General features: G+C 35.9%; 1 protein-coding gene across 1 annotated transcript in view; it reads left to right on the forward strand.

Annotated features, from left to right (window-relative positions):
* The first annotated feature begins 7,948 nt into the window (after positions 1 to 7,948).
* Positions 7,949 to 17,023, forward strand: part of LOC149570038 (Ku70-binding family protein) — a 108,070-nt gene continuing 98,995 nt past the window's right edge. The window contains exons 1-2 of the mRNA XM_089822690.1: positions 7,949 to 8,303; positions 8,722 to 8,843. Of these exons, the coding sequence (XP_089678816.1) occupies positions 8,222 to 8,303; positions 8,722 to 8,843 (204 nt within the window). The 5' untranslated portion in view covers positions 7,949 to 8,221. The remainder of the gene's footprint in view (positions 8,304 to 8,721; positions 8,844 to 17,023) is intronic.

Consider the following 17,023-nt stretch of genomic DNA (forward strand, 5'->3'; position numbering starts at 1 on the left):
AAATAGAAACAATCAAATTTAATAATAAAATTTAGTTTTCTTTTCTAAACCCCCATCTCGATTTTAATTTTCTAAAACAATTCGATTTCCAATAGGAATTTTCAATTGATTTTTCTTAAAAACAATCCAATAATGAAAAACAACTTTTCTGAAACAAAGGTTTCAACCCAAATTAAATTTTGAATACAGATTCATAACAAACACAGAGAAGACAGAGAAATTTTGAAGGGAAACTAGTATGCAAATCTCAACAAAATCCTACCTCGATCTAATGCTAACCAGACCAATGCTCAGAGCTCGCAAGAAATCGTGTCTTCTCAAAAACCCTCTTTCTCAAAATTTGCTCCTCCAAACCTGTGTGTGGAGAAATGAGCTCTAATTTCTTAATAAAGAGCTTTCTCGTTTAGGGTTTCAGTTTTAAAATCACGCGAACCCTTTTCTTTATTATCTTATTTTATTTTAATTTCATGCAATTTTTTCCATTTTTAATTAAGATAAACTTTATTAAATTCATTTTATCTTTCTTTTAATAAATTACAAGATCTTTTTAATAGCATATTTATTAATTTTAAATAATAATAATATTTAGAGTTCATTAATTAAAATGAAACTCTTGAATAAATTATTATTAAATTAATTAAATATAATTACGCCAAATTTGGAACTATAATTAAATCTTTTAAATTTAATTATTCTATTTAATTAATTTCTCAATTAATTAAATTTAATTATTCTATTTAATTAATTTCTCAATTAATTAAATATAATTAATATTTGATTTTTCTTTATAAAATTTTCATTAAATTAAATCATTTAATATTCTATTGATTTAATTTAATTGTAACCAAAAATCACAATAGGCCCACAAAACTAAATAAGAAAACCCATAATAAAGACGGAGTACTAAATCAAACTCAAGGGTCAAAATCTTGAATTCACATCACTTGATGAATTTAGAAGGGTGAATAACTCATATACTTGTCCTACTTTCTAGGACAATTGGCTTGGGGTTAGGATTTGGACTCAAAAACTATCTCCCCTCTTTACCATTGAGATACTGCAATAGGGCACACTCATCTTGGCAATTCAGGGAAGTCGATGCCCGATAGCTGCAATTTGCATAAAAGTCGAGCATGTACATACATACATATTTTATATATATACGTGTGTATGTATGTAGATGTATATATGTATATATATGTATGTATATATGTATGTGTATATATATGTGTGTGTGTGTGTGTGTGTGTGTGTGTGTGTGTGTGTGTGTGTGTGTGTGTGTGTGTGTGTGTGTGTGTGTGTGTGTGTGTGTGTGTGTGTGTGTGTGTGTGTGTGTGTGTGTGTGTGTGTGTAATCTAAATAGGCAATGGTGGGGAGTGGTGCATTGTGTAGATCTCGACTAGCAAGTGACTATGACTCCCTCAACCACATCAAAAACATCAAACATAAAGTAAAAAGTAAATGTACACTGTACACATGCAAGTATGGGGTAAGTATCCATATAAATTGCAAATAAATCATCCATCTAACCATCATCATAAAAATAACCAAAATCACTATAAGCATCATCATCGAAAGAATAATCATGAAAACATGAAATAATTGAGTATCAAGTAGCTCATCAAATATATATAAATTGAGTATGAAATAACATCCAATCAAATCCGATAACCAAGTACCGCTAATCATAAAATTGGCCTATAAGAATTTGACAATCCAACATGAAAAGTAAACTAGGGGTAGGCATTACAAACAACTTCACAAAATCCACAAGATCTCCTGCAAACAAATAAGCTATTACAAGGAAGATTGAAGCAAAGAAGAGTAAGAGGCTTTCAAAGAGAAAATAATGAATGAGTGTGTTACATTATCAAATTACCAAATACATAGAGATGATCTCTTTGTAAAGGAGATCATGCAATCTCCAAAGAGATGAGGAGATAAGGCCATCCTTGTCATCCGCTCACAAATGTATAAGGAGATAAGGGCAGCCTTGTCATCCACTCCTAAAGAGATAACACACTCCCTAAAGGAATAATGACATTTAATAGTGTAAATAATTATTAAATGTCAAATGTACAAAGCAAAATCATAAGTAGGGTAAGAGGGAATTAACCTTTTGCTCTAATACTCACCAATCATTTGCTTGTCTTATTGGTCACTCTACTCAATTATTATGATGGGTTGCCATCAATGATAACCAAATACATCACTGCACATGGCCACTTCCCCTAAGATGATCATTGTTTATCATCACAATGTCAACAATCTCCCCCTTTGACTTTAATGGAAAGCTCTGATATGAAAGTAGGCAAGTAACCAATTAACACCATTCTTCACTGATCATAGCAATACTCCCCCTAACATTGTACACCATTCAACTTCTCCTCTATTGCATTCCTCTTATATTTTCACAAGCCATGTCTTCTCTCCCTTTTGTCATCAATGACATAGCTAACAAACTATACTCTCCCTTTTCTTATACTTACATCCTTCAAATACCTCGTTTAAGTTTGTGTTGGATGAATCCAATGACATTTGCCATGACCTCTTTAGATGACTCATGACAATATTTTTTTCTTGAAAATTTGTCACTAACTCTTTTATTCATATTTTTTTGAAGTTGATCACATGTGGCATTGAACTCATTGATATAATATATTTTCTTCCTTGCAAGCCCATTTCCCCAATTTCTCTTGTAGAATTTATTCACAGTAAAGACTTTTATTTTTTACTTATTTGTGAAACACATATTGCAATGGATATTTCATTTAATCATCCACTTGATATTTTGTTCCATCCATGTTTTTTCATTTTTCATATCATATCATTGAAGATAATCTTAGGTCATTTACCTTCTTCCCTTTGTTTGATTCTTTTTAAATAGCTTATGAGATGTACCATAGCAAGTGCTTTGATAGGGGCAACCCCCATTTCACTTGGCATGATATCGCATGGGACAATGCTTTTGATTTTGAATTTTCATGTGATCAAATATTTTTGGATTCCCTCAATTTGCTTCCATTGTGAGGCTGAAGTGCTACTAGCCCATGAATCATACCCCTAAAAAATAATCTACAAAACCAAAAGATAAAACAAAAAGAGAAGATGATATCCCTTGTCAACAAGTTATCCAACACTCAACAAATTCTATTTTTATCCATCAACAAAGTATACATCCTCAGTGTTAGTTTTACCATCAAGTGCAATATATCCCTTTCTAAATAGGACATGGAGCATTATTTTTTACTCTGACTACACCATGACCATCATATTGAATTCAACAAATTTATCTCTATTCCATGTCCTATGATGTGAGCATCCACTATCTATTATCCAATCACATTTTTTTCTCGATCTGTAATAGTAGTGCTTTCTATTCTCTAACATGTCTTTCTTCCATAATAGTATCAAAATCTATCTCACCTTCATCATCATTGTCTAATAAGTTTAGTTCCTTTGATTCTATTTCATCATCACAAGAATAAAAATAATCTTTTGGAATCTTTGACTTGTAAGGCTTCCTAGGCTTAACTTTTATTTTCCTTTTAGGACACTGATAATAGAAATGACCAAATTCTTTGCAATGCCAATAAGAAAAATCTTTCTTACCTTTAGGTTCTCTCTTTACAATTAGTGAAACAAGTTCATCAATTTTTCATTCTTCTTCCTGCATTTGTACCCAATCTCTAGCATAATCATCACTAGTTCTTACACTCATAGTTAGTACCCTTTTATCATTATGCACATTAGCTTTGAAAGCAGTCTCAACTCTAAGCTATTTATCTTTTAGTCTACTAGATTCAAATGCCTGCAACTTCCCAATCAAAGTTTCTCCATTAATGTTAGGCATAAGTGGACTAACTTCTTCTATTGCAATCACCATAGTATCACAAGCAAGAGTTAAAGATCTTATAACTTTGTATCAGACCTCATCTTCTGATATTGTTCCTCTAGATCCTTTTATTCCTGTGATAATCTCATTAATCTTCTGAACATATAACCTAACATACTCACCTTCTTGCATCTTAGCACCTTCAAGCATAGATTCCTAATTTTGCAACCTTTCTTTGTGTATGAATCACCTTCATAGAGTTTCTCTAATCTATCCCAAATGTCAAAAGCAAGTTCAAGACTTTTTACCTCATACATTTTGTTCCTGAAAGTGCAGAGATCAATGCTTCTCTTGCATACATGTTACACATAAATAGCTTATTTTCTTCATTAGCACAAGAGAATAGATCCTTTTCTTCTTTCTTGAGTTCTAGCCTCTGTAATCAAACAATAATCAATCCCCATACAAATCAAATGAATTTGCATATTATCCTTCTAACTGTCACAATTGTCTCCATCAAATTTTTGACTTTCCTTCCTAAATGCCATGGATCTCCTCAAGTTGCTATGCTTTCTTATCAAAGAGGACCTTATGATTTGATACTAATTGTTAGAAAGTAAAGTCCACTCACACAAATGGGGGGGCGAGGTGAAGCAGTTGTGAGCAAATCAAACTTATATCCAACTATTTAAATCCAACTTCAACAATCAAAACAATGAAGCATAACAAGAGAATAACCATATAAAGTGACACAATGATTTGTTGACTATGAAAATTCCTTGATTGGAGGAAAAACCCCAGTGGGTATGACACCCATAGGATAGTGTACTAATATGAATGTTCCTTGTTAAAGGATGTGATTCTATCAAGAGCCAAATACAATGCAATCAATACAACAATCCTGGTAAAAGCACACCCTGTTAGGAGACCTTGAACCCTTGTCAGAAGGTTCAAACCATATTAAAGGATTGTACAAAGACAACTGAACCCAATATTCAAATTGCTCCAGCCAACAATGAAGAGTATATCTTAAGGATAATAAATTTCATAACTAAATTGACCAATACTACAACTTAATTGTCAATACAGTTTCCTTGAAGTCCAAATTCAACATCCAACTCTTTCTCTGCTATGCTCTGATCAAATTCGCATCCCCAACACACAACTATCACACAACAACCACAATATAAATTCACTCTAACCACACTCCTACATCCAAGGAAAAAAAAAAACTAATTAGGTCGGTATGTTAAGGATTTCCCAATGTACAATGATTACCTAGGATCTCATTAAGGCATACATGCCTTCTCAAGCATTATTACAATAATGTTCCCACCTTTTACAATATAATTAACACTTTATCCAATAAAGATCAACATGTTTCACTAGTAAATTAACTACTAGTAAAATATATGGCACATTTTACTTTTGTGACCTCTCCTGAATAATATCCAATATATGCTATCACAAAGATAACATCACAAACATGTCTTTAACCATGATCCAAGCTCGCTAATCTTAAACTTCATAGATAAGATACAATCAATTTCCCAACAACAATTCATGACAGAATTTCCTGCACAATGGTATGTTATCAATCTTCACTAAATAAATTATAACTCATCCAATACTCAATATAAATGTAATCGAACATAGATGTAGCATCTACACTCATCCGTGAACATGATTCTAAGCTCACATGGCTTAACATGTCTTGTGGCACCTTTGTTGACTCAATAAGCCATTGCGATGTACATAATCCATGTCTGTCATGAACTCAAACATATATGTTGTCATCAATGACAAACCTGTCATCGATACAACACATAATCAACATATCCAAGTGTCAACAAAACTTGTAATCCTAACAAGCCCATTTCCCCGATTTCTCTTATAGAATTTATCCATAACAAAGACTTTTATTTTTTACTCATCCACTTGATGTTTGGTTTCATCCACATTTTTTTGCCTTTTTCATAACATATCATTGAAGACAAATTTTGGTCAACTACCTTCTTCTGTTTGTTTGGTTCTTGTTAAATATTTTATGAGATGTACCATAACAAGTGCTTTGATAGGGACACTCCCCATTTCATTTAGTATGTTGTTGTATGGGACAATGCTTTTGATTTTAAATTTGCTTGTGCTCAAATATTTTTAGATTCCCTCAATTTGCTTCCATTGTAAGGTTGAAGTGCCACTAGCCTATAAATCATACCCCTAAAGAACAATTGACAAAACTAAAAGACCAAATAAAATTTGAATAGTTTTCCAATTTGAAGAGTATAAAATGTCTTCTATCCTCTAACATTCTTTTCTTTATCCTTTTCAACTTTTTTGTTAAAATCAATAACAAAATACTAATATTTTCCAACTTCCTAAAAAATGTTGCCTTCAAAATAAATTGGACCAATAGTGTGGTGATTCCTCTACACAAATGTCGAGACATAAATAACCCTTCAAATTACCAGACCATTATGGTCAACCCACTTCTTGGCAAGCTATTCGACAACATGGTGGAGCAAAAAATTAGTAAATGGGCTAAAATAGAAGGAAAAAGAGCAAAGGGGCGGGAACATTTTAGACCGAAGCATTCCACTATAGATTAGAGGGTTACTCTAAGATACTTGGTTGAAAAAATACAGGACACTCAAGGGGTTGAGGCATTTTGTTGTTTTGTGGACTTAAAAAAAGCGTTTGATATAGTGCCACATAACAAACTATGGGACATAATGGAAGAGTTGGAAATCCCTAAGGAGCTTAGGATTGTAATTCATAGACTGTACGAGCATGTTAAGGCTAAAATCATAACCCCAAATGGGCTGTCTGAGTGTTTTGGCAACGACATTGGGGTCAAACAAGGGTGCTCGTCATCTCCAACCTTATTCGGGATTTACATTGATAAGTTAGAAGAATGGTTAAACATGGCCAATGGCAAGAGGGTGCAACTGGCCAACTATGTAATAATGTTACTTTTATATGTAGGCGATCTCATCATAATCGCTAAATTAGCCAATGGTTTGAGAAAACACTTGAAGGAATTATAAAGTTTTTGCTAGGAGGTGGGAATGCAAGTGAACACTAGTAAAACCAAAGTTACGATCTTTTCGTTGAAGAGAAATAGGAGGTCCTCAGACACATTTCTCTTTGAGGGTAATCCCCCAGATATAGTGAGTGAATTCAAGTATTTAGGAACCAATTTTCAAAACAAGCTCAGCTAGAAAATCTGCAAATCAAAAAGTATCCAAGGAGGATGAAAGGCGTCATATTCTATGTAGAATAAGTGCAAGAATGCAAAATTATGGGACTAGAAGACCAAGAAAATGCTCTTTGGTCTACTTGTCACCCTTGTGATCTTGTATGGGTGCGAAATTAGGGGCAACAATATGTCAGATAAAAAATGGAGACAGGTTGAAATAATTCAGAAGCACTTTATGATCAACAACCTCAAAATAAAAAATATTGTGCCTTATGGGATCTTATTGGTAGAGGTTGGTTCCTTCCTGTTAGAGGCCTTTGTTTTGGTTTGGATGATAAGTTAAGAAACTCAAAATATGGAAAGTCATTGCTGGCCTAAGTTAGTCACGGAGGAAAAGCTTGATAGGAGAAAAAGAACATGGATGAAGCAAAACGAAAAAGTGAGATGTCAACATCCACATGTGCCTGGGTAGTAATGAAGAAATAAAAAAGTACATGTGTGAAAAAATTTGCAATATCATGTGGACAAGGCAAAAGGGGAGAAAAATATCTTATTATATCAAGGAATTTAATCCAGGTATTAGTCATGAGGAAAAAGTGTATATCGAAGCTACTATTAAATGGAAAGCAAGAATACTCATAGCCTAGCTTAGAACTAGCTCTCATATATTGAAGTGTGAAAAAGGTAGATGGCGGGTGCCTAAAGAGAAATGAGAGGATAGGACACGCTTATCATATCATAGGGAAGTTGTGGAGACATACCATCACTTGTGAAGAGATGAATTAATAAAAAAGTTACAACTTAATTAAATATTTTTCTCTTTTTAGAGAAGTTTGCTGATTGCAGGTCTTCTAGACTGTTGTAGCCTCATGAACGTTATTAAAATCTCTTCCATTTCATATCTGATTTGGTTTTCCAACTTCGTCAAAAATACTGCCTTCAAAATAAAAAATATAAGTTACTCTGATTTAGTTTTTTTTAGTTTGCCTGGGCATGTACTCGTAAATCACTAGGCACGGGCACGGACAAATATTTTTTGTTTGTTTTCACTATCCATAATCATCACAATTAAGTCAAAAATTAATCTCTTGTGGGGGGGGACAGGGTTTAAGCATTTCGAAGATATATGCGAGGACTTCCATTGAAAATAGCACGGAGAGGCTCTTGCGTCTTTCTGCATTGCTGTCATGGAGGAGGCTCCTACTTCGTCAGCTTCGAGGGGCAGCACAATCGAGGAGACAGAAAGAATGATCAATGCAAGTCTCAGAAGTAAGTCATCACGTTTCTAACAAAACAATACTTTTATTGTTAATTTGAGAGCTTCGTTCTAGTCTTGAGATTTATTTCTTGATTTATTGAAATCTATATTGTGGTTTCCATGTCTGTTGTTTGCTGAGATGTGATATCACAAGTAGACTCGGCAGGTATGCGATCTCGTACATATGGTTTACTAGGACTTACTTTTTTCTAAGTGATCTTATACATGTCATTGAATTGGAAGGAGTTGACTCTCTGTACCTTATAGTTATAGGGTTTGAATGGAAGGAATTGATATGTGCTGAGTATATATTTTCCTTTCCTCGCCGGAAAGCATGCGCTGTCGGTAATTTGATTGAAGCGAACCAACGTGTGTAGGTAATATTAATAGAGTTAACACAAATTAATGTTGCTTCTAATGTTTTTGCAGCCCCGACCGTTAAATTCCTCATGGAGCATTTGGGGAAGTCTGGGTGTTTGGTAGGACGGGATTTTTTCAAGGCAGAAAAATGCGGTGAAGCGGTCAGTGGCGGATACCAGCCAGGACACGGGGTTTGTTTTCATTGAAGTTTATTCATTTCTATCATGCTTATTTATTACAAAGTTTACTCATGTAATAAAAAGTTGTTCGATCTTTCTATCAAAATCAGAAAATCTTAGTAATGGCTGAAATTAGATTTGAGATTACGAATTTCAGAACATTTATGAATAGTTTGAGGCAATGGCACAGGAGGGGAGTGCCTCAACTGAATAGAGTTTTGAACTTTCGTAGCTGTTGAAACAAAACTACACCTTAAATGATCATAGTATGCTCTAGACAACTTTTTGACTTTAAATTTCAATTTACAGGCCTGCTTTAGATAACGAAGCTCAAAGGAACATTGAAATGGGCATTTTTTTGCTGATGTAGTTTTATGTTTATTTTCTTGATAAATCTTGGGCAAACTCTGGTGCTTGGCAAGCCTTGGGTGCATTCTTGTGTTGGATAAGGTGTACTCCACTAAACTTAGGTCGCGCTTGAATGTACCCCATATTTATTATGCCAACGCCTCACCATATGTTATGTTATTGGCAGGATGTTAGCTTAAATGCACAAAGAATTTTTGCAATCACTTGAATCTTCGCTCCTTTTAATCACCAAGTTCCCAATGTGAGCAAGGTTAAAAAATACAAGAACTAGAACGAGGAGAATGGATTTAAAAAGTAAGATTTTGGCTACTAGCTGACCAAATTACATTAGAAACAAAGTCATAGATTGATTAATGTCAGAATGACAAATAGCCATATGCAATTTCCAATCAAGCTAAGCTGAGTGAATACAAGTGAAAATGTGTTGATGCAACGATGTTAGAATATCACTCAATTTTGATACATGCTAAGTTGGTAGAAAATATTGATGAAGGGGACTCTGCTTAAACGCCCAAATACATGCTCTGATACCACTGATGAAGGGCTACTCTACCCAACATCCACCCATAGCTCAACAAAGAGAATGATACAAGAATTTGCAAGAAGAAAATACCCTGCTTTCTATTGTTTCATTATATAAAATAGAATATTTAGAAAAACACAGTGCTTTAGCCTCAAGGGCTTTACAACTTCTGCAAATTGGAGCTTCGAGCTATTTCTAAAATTCTGAAAGGTGAAACTACAAGCTCAATATCCCAATTTATAGCAATTTGTGGGGAGGCATACCATAGTGGGAAACCAAACCCATGGGCTAAAACCACTTGGGAAAATCCACGTCCCCCTTTAGAAAGGTTACAAATGGTCAAAGAAGACTTCTCAAATGATAAGAAACCGACTCTTCAGCATTCAAAAATGGGGGCATAACAGGGAGACTCTTCCATTTCTCCTTGTAACTGCCTAGGTAGGAAATTCGGTTTTTTTTTTTTAATCATCACTGTCACGTGTCCAGTGCTGAAAATACATTTACCATTTGACATAGGCCATAATTGATAAATTGTTTTATCCCCTATGACCCCTTGAACCTTTTCCAAGGTATGTGGAGACACATAATAGCCTGCATTTAGTCCTTATTGAAAATAGAATTGTTCACCAACTTAATCAAATTCAATAATATTAATGGGTGATGCAAGATTGCTCTTACACTGCTAGATGCTCCTGCATCAAATATACTGAAAATTAAATGGATCCAACAAATAAATCAACCAGGATCTTTCAATGAAAGCAGGGATGTAGTGATAAACTGTTTAGGGTTTTAAAAAAAAAGACTATTGACATCATATCTTCCAATTATTACATCATTGGATTTAGAAAGTAAATTAAAGCTTTAATAATTAACTGAAAAACCAAATACTTGGAAATAAATACACTCACATTAAATTGATACTGGAAAGCTGAAGTGATATATCTTTACTTGGGAATATACTTGAAGAATGCTGGTGAGTGGGAAATGCACAGTAACTGAAACAAACTGCTAGCCACAGTTAAAATAATCGAAAAGTGGAAGTGTATTGTTAGTAATGATGGAACATGTCTTACAGGTAAGAAGTACAGCATGCTACAAAGAAATTTGACCCACAGGTGATTTAGAACTCTACCAAAATAGTAGATGCTGTGACTATAGGTTGTATGGGTTTTACATGAAAAAAGGAAAAATCCTTTTATAGTCCACAACACCAGCCATTTGTTTTTGGGTCTACACATGGTGCCTGTGATATGGAACTACCTTGTACTCCTTGCTAGTGGCACCTAACTGCACTACAAATGAGGTGTACATACCCTAACCTCTTGTGAGATTTGAACTTGTAACCTCACTTTGAAGAGTAGTTCTCCACCACTAGGCCAACTCAGGCTGTACATAGTGCTACAGCTTTTTATAGATTCATTAATGCATGCTTTAAATAGTTCTGAGTAGTACAGCCAGGTATTGACTAATGCTATGGCATTCCTTAGATTCATTAATGCATGCTGTAAATAGTTTTGAATAGTACAGCCAGGTGTTGCCTATTGATATTCCATGGAAAGAGGCATAATGTTTTGTTGGTATAGATTCCCAAAAGTTGAATAATCAGTGCAAAATTCATATAATATTTGTTTTAAGCGAGACCAACAAGTACAGCCTAGAAAAAGTCTGTAAAAAGGTACAACATATTGAGAGGTCTGTCTTAAAACACAAGGGTTTTCCTTGACTTCAGGGGTCAAAATATGTTCATTCACTAGAGTTATTATTTATCCTTATCACTGCTCTATATAGATAAACATACATGCATGACTTGACTTTAATTTTGCAAACTACAATGATAGCTCACCAAACTTCTAAAAATGACAACATTATTTTTTGTATCTTCATAAACCTAAAACTGAAACTAATACTTGGAAACAAACACTAAATAATTAAAACCACTGAAAGTCCTTGAAAGCGTCACCCCAAATTAGAAACCAAAAATGTTGATTGTTGTTGTACATTGCTATCTTTGAGTAGAATGGGCAATCATTTATTGAGGATGTTTTAGTCATTAGAGGTTGCTCAAATGAAAAAACAATGGATAAGAAAGGAGACGAGAGGTCCAAATCTAAGGGATGGTCTAAGTCCCTCGGCAAATCAAAGATGCAATGTTGAAACAGTGGAAGCAGCACGCATATTCGAAACCAGTGCAAGTAAAAGTCAAAGGATGAACCTAATAAGGAATTAAACTCAAAGACATTTGATAATAAATCTGGAGATATGCTCCTGGCATTTTTTATTACACATATATGACAATGCAAATTCATTGATTTTGGTTATTTGTATTGCATAATTTCTGGAGAGGAGGTGATTTATAGAATACAAGAGCTACAATGGAGGAGAACTCTTCTCGAGAGACGATTCACGTCTTAAAATTGTTGACCTTAGGAAGGTCAAACTCATGTTTAATGACATAAGGTCGAATATTCTATCTACTATGTTGCAAATCCCTAGTGTGGCAAGGAACTTTATTCCTGCAGGCTAAATAATGTAGATGTGCATGTTTCATCTAGTAAGGATGTAATGGTTAGAGGAGCCGTGATGTTGGCAAAGACGGTTTGTATTGATTTAAACTTTATGTGGGGAGATATATCATATCTCACAAATATTTAGGTTTCTGTTTCAAGGGTCATACTAAGAAACAAATTGAGGAGACTATGTCGTGGTATGAACATAGGTGAAAAGGCCTTAAGGCTTTGAAATTAAAAATCTGGCCTATTGTATATTCAATTGTTTGTTGGCTATTGACTTTTGTGGAAGCTCGTATGTATGGAAAACAAGATTGTGTTACATTTTATTTTAGCTCTACTAAATTTGATTTGATTTTACACTGGGTTCATGGTGATGTATTTAGGTTTGTTGATGTTCCTTCTCTAGAAAATCCTTATACTATGTTAAAGCTGGGAATTAGGCTATATTCACTTGCATAGATTCCTCGCAGAAAGAGTTGGTCTAAATCCTTGTTTGTGATGATCTAAGGTGAAGTTACAAATGTCATGGAGAGTAGGCAGAGTGACTTACATGTGATAATGGTGTTTTAGGAAGCATGAACAGTGATGCAAGAGCTCTTGGGGCAGATTTGGAGGTCATGCAACGCAATTTGAGAGCAGGATAATGTTGTCAAAGATGACACAAGGTCTTGCAAGCAATTGGCAACAGTGTTATGTTTTTACCAATTACCACAAATGAGGACTTGATTTACCAGGATTTCTATTTTTAGCATATGGGTGTTGAATTGTTGATTTTCTTATTGCTTGGCACCCCATTTCAAGATATAATATGCTTATTTTGAGGAAGGAATTAATTATTGTTGGGAATCTCTCCTCGAGGGCTAGTGCCCACTTTTGAGCTTAGAATGTGAGGCATAAGGAGGATGAACTGGGGTATTTGGAGGTCCTTTCCTCTCTCTAGCAGGTTTATAAGGAACATCTTCTTGCTGCAGTCTATGGTAGAGCAGCTTGAAGTCATGATTGAAGAGGTTTAAGGAATTTTCAGTCTTACTGTGTAGTTTGATAGTCCATTGCAAGGTTGGAGATACCGCTATTAAGGTTTCAAACCTCTTCTTGATTACAGCAGACCTTATGCTAGCCTTTGGAAGGGTTGGAGATGTGCTATTTGATGTTTGAATTGTAAGAATCAGGCCATAGATGTACAGGAAGTTGATTGCTGTTGCTTAATGCTGTGGTTGAAGACATCTTATGTTAATTCTGAGCTGCCTTGTTGCTTTACTGTGTTTCAGTTTCACTAGGACAATAATTGTTGGTGATTATGAGACCCACGACTACATTGTATGAGCCTTCGATGGTGATGGTGGAGATGTATCAGTCTAATTACAACAAGTGAACTGTCCATCTTAAAGGTATTTAATGTGTATACCAGCTTGTCAAGTATTTACTAGTTGTAATGCAAGGTTTTAAAAAAAAGAAATCAGATTTTATGAACATCAGTACCATTAGCTCTTGTATGATGCTCATGTTGTTTTTCATTGATACATGTTTGCTTTGAATGTTTGGGAAACAATCATATTGGAATTTTGAATGCAAATTCTTTATATTGGCAAAACATTGCATCCTAAACTTTACATCAGCACATACAAAAAGAAATTAAAAAAATTCTGGGGTGAACATTTCAGTGGTATTAGAGCAGAGCTTCTTGCCAACCTGTGTTTACACAACTACATTCAGTTGCATACACTCTATGATTAAAGTGGAACAAAACTACTTTAACATTGAACATTAGATATCTCATTGACAAGCCCCACAAGTCTAAGAGGGTGAGACCGTTCATATAAGATAATTATGTAATGTTTCTAATGGTCATCTTTTGTGAGTTTAGTTTTATTAGTTAGTTTGTATTTTCGTATAAATGATTGTTTTGTTTAGAAACATTGCCTTGTACTTCTCTGTTTTAGGAGACTTCATCGCCATTGTTTAATACCAAACTATCAAGTTTTACAACATTTTGGTGTCGTTGCTTGTTCGAGCTCGGAGATCAAATAAACAAAAGGTGTGATTAATAATGGGTCTACTGTTCAAACGACAAGTGCTCATAACTAACAACAACGTAGAAGAAGAGGTAATAACAAGGGAAGATCAATTGTTGCAAGACTCGATGCACACATGGGAGTGTCGATCGACCAGTATGTGCAGAGGGAAGCCTGTGAGAGAACGATCTTTACAAGCATAGTACGCAACAAACTATTCGTGAGACCAACAGTCTATGATCTTCTTAGAAGCATCCCAAGGTTGTTGGCACAAAACTTGGTTGAAATAGAAGAACAATGTGCAGAAAGGCAACTTGAACAACGTCGACAACAAATATTGCAACGTCACAAAGAGAAGAACTGGAGGGAGGAGGAGCAACACGACACAAGTAGATGTCATATCCCCGACAAATCGAATAATTAGTGCCCCTTTTGCAGAAAGACAAAAAGTGACGTACTAGGAGAGAAACAAAAGCAGAGAGGGAAGGGAAAACCTCGGTAAGATAAGATAAATTATCAATGTCCAACAAGAGACCACCAATTGGGTCTAAGGGATTGAAAGTTACAACAAAGAGAGCCAACAATAGGAACACCAAACAATGTCTAGGGAAAGAACGATCAACTAATAGAAAAAAGAAAGAAAGAACAACGAGAGACACCATTAGGGGGCCGAAAGAAGAGGAAAGTAGAGGTAGTGAACTAAGAGCTCCTAGCCATTGAGAAGTACCCCAAAATAGAAGGATAGCCCTCGGGGCAAGGGGGCGTCAAGGATCGTCTCCAAGAACCACTAGAAGTGGACGGCTGCCATCGGGGTGTTTGATCTTGCAAGATCTCATTGATTAGGTATGAATTGAAGTAGAAAGGCCCAACAAACGCTTGGTGCCTCTAGCAGAGGTGGCCCTAGTATGAAGGAGCTGATGAGTTGATTAAAGCTATATCTCGAGGGAAATTGAAGTTGTAAGGTGTGGTCACGAAGATGCGTAGTCTCATAGAGATAGAGCACTAGACAACGCTGATTGGTGTATCTGAAAATGAGGCTAAGGATTGACAATTCCTAAAAAGACAACAAAACCTCTCACGAATCTCATAATAGATGGGGCTGTAGAATAAGAAGTGAAGCTTTGTCTCTGCAACACCCATGTCACAAAGCTGGCAAATCTGATCCTCTTTGTCAATCTGGTGATTGGTTTGAATGCGAAGTAGATGGGATCCCACTGTGAAGAATCCAAGAGGAATACGTAAAGCATGAGTCTAGCTCTGCCCAACATAAGGGGGACACAATGATCCCATTCTTGAATGGCAATGTAATGCTCAACACAAAAGGCCATCTTGGGATGGAGGCCTATCGGGGGGTCAATCCAAGTCATGTGGATATATCTCTTGTAGATGTCCATCCTAATGTGGTTGTTCAACTCTGCCTAGGTAGGAAGGAGATGAGTGGGAGCATCCAACGAGTATTGAAAGGGAGGGAGACGTTCAATATCAATGCACGTAGACCCTAAGAGGGCAGAACCCTGAGCTTACTAGAACCGAGCTTGACTAGTGGGGTCGGTCACCGTGATCGCCTATCTATGTTGACCATTGACAAAGTTAGAAAACCGCTAGAGCCAATGAAGAAACTAGGTTAGGTCAAAGATAGTGTCGAGTATAAAGGCGTGAGCCTCAAATTTGGCCAAAATGATGCTAGTGGGGGTAGTCGGTGACACCTTATAATGTGCTGAAGAAGGGTTTGAACACGCTCAATGGAAGCCCAATCTGAAGCTAGGAGGGAGGGTCCCCAAACCACAAAGCTATAAAGAACAATCTGTGTGATTAGAGAATTCTTAAGGGACATTTTGGACATGGTGCCTTGGAAATGAGCTAGAAGCACTCTCTCTCCAATTGAACAAGGGAAACTAGGCCCTTGTTAGCTTGGGACTACATGGCTGGGCTCATACTAAAATGGGGTCCTGAGAATTTGATACCCAAATAAGTGTAAGTAGAAGAGATCTCGATCTCCACACCTTGGAACAAGAAGTGCAGATGGGAGGTCTTCAAACAGTTGAAGACCATAATCCGAGTCTTAGCTAGGTTAATCATGAGCTATCTTTAATCGTAGAAGGAAGCCAAACCATCTAGGGCGCGCTAAAGGCCCTTAGGGGAGGAGGTAAGGAGAACTACATTTTCAACAAAAAGAAGAATGAAGATCATAACTTGTTATAAATAACAACCATCATTGAGGAGCTAAAAATCCTTGAGGAAAGCCATCAAGAAAAGCCTCGAGCTTGTCAACGTGAATTCAAGAGCAAAGTGAGAGGTGACAATGACTACAGAGGCTAGTTGAAGAATCCCTAAGTCGCCCATGAAGTAAGAGCCAAAGTGTCATTCAAAGCCAGAAAAGCAGAAGGTAGAGGCTGATTGGCAAAGAAGGTAGAATACAACCTATAAGGCAAGAGTGGGAACAAATTGCAAGGAACTTACCACTACTTGACAAAATAGAGGACCTTGTTGACTAGGTGAGCATTCCTTCAGTACGAGAGGTGATGGATGAGGAGAGCTTGGAGTGTGACTCCGTACCAATTGAACCATCAGTGCACTTTGAAGATGATGAGGAAAGAAACCTTAATAGGAGCTAGCTGAATTATTTGAAAACACTTCATGGGGCATTGAAAATCTGGTTATATCAGAGGAGCCTAGGAAAAGGAGACCATAATAGAAACTCTGGGGAGAAGGGAGCACTAGTATAAGGGAGGTGACTGAGGCGTAAATGACATAGGTGGAGGATTTGATAGTTTGCGC

This window comes from Cupressus sempervirens, chromosome 3 (genome assembly GCF_028749045.1).
Source record: "Cupressus sempervirens isolate cs-2001-9-10 chromosome 3, ASM2874904v1, whole genome shotgun sequence".
NCBI lineage: Eukaryota > Viridiplantae > Streptophyta > Pinopsida > Cupressales > Cupressaceae > Cupressus > Cupressus sempervirens.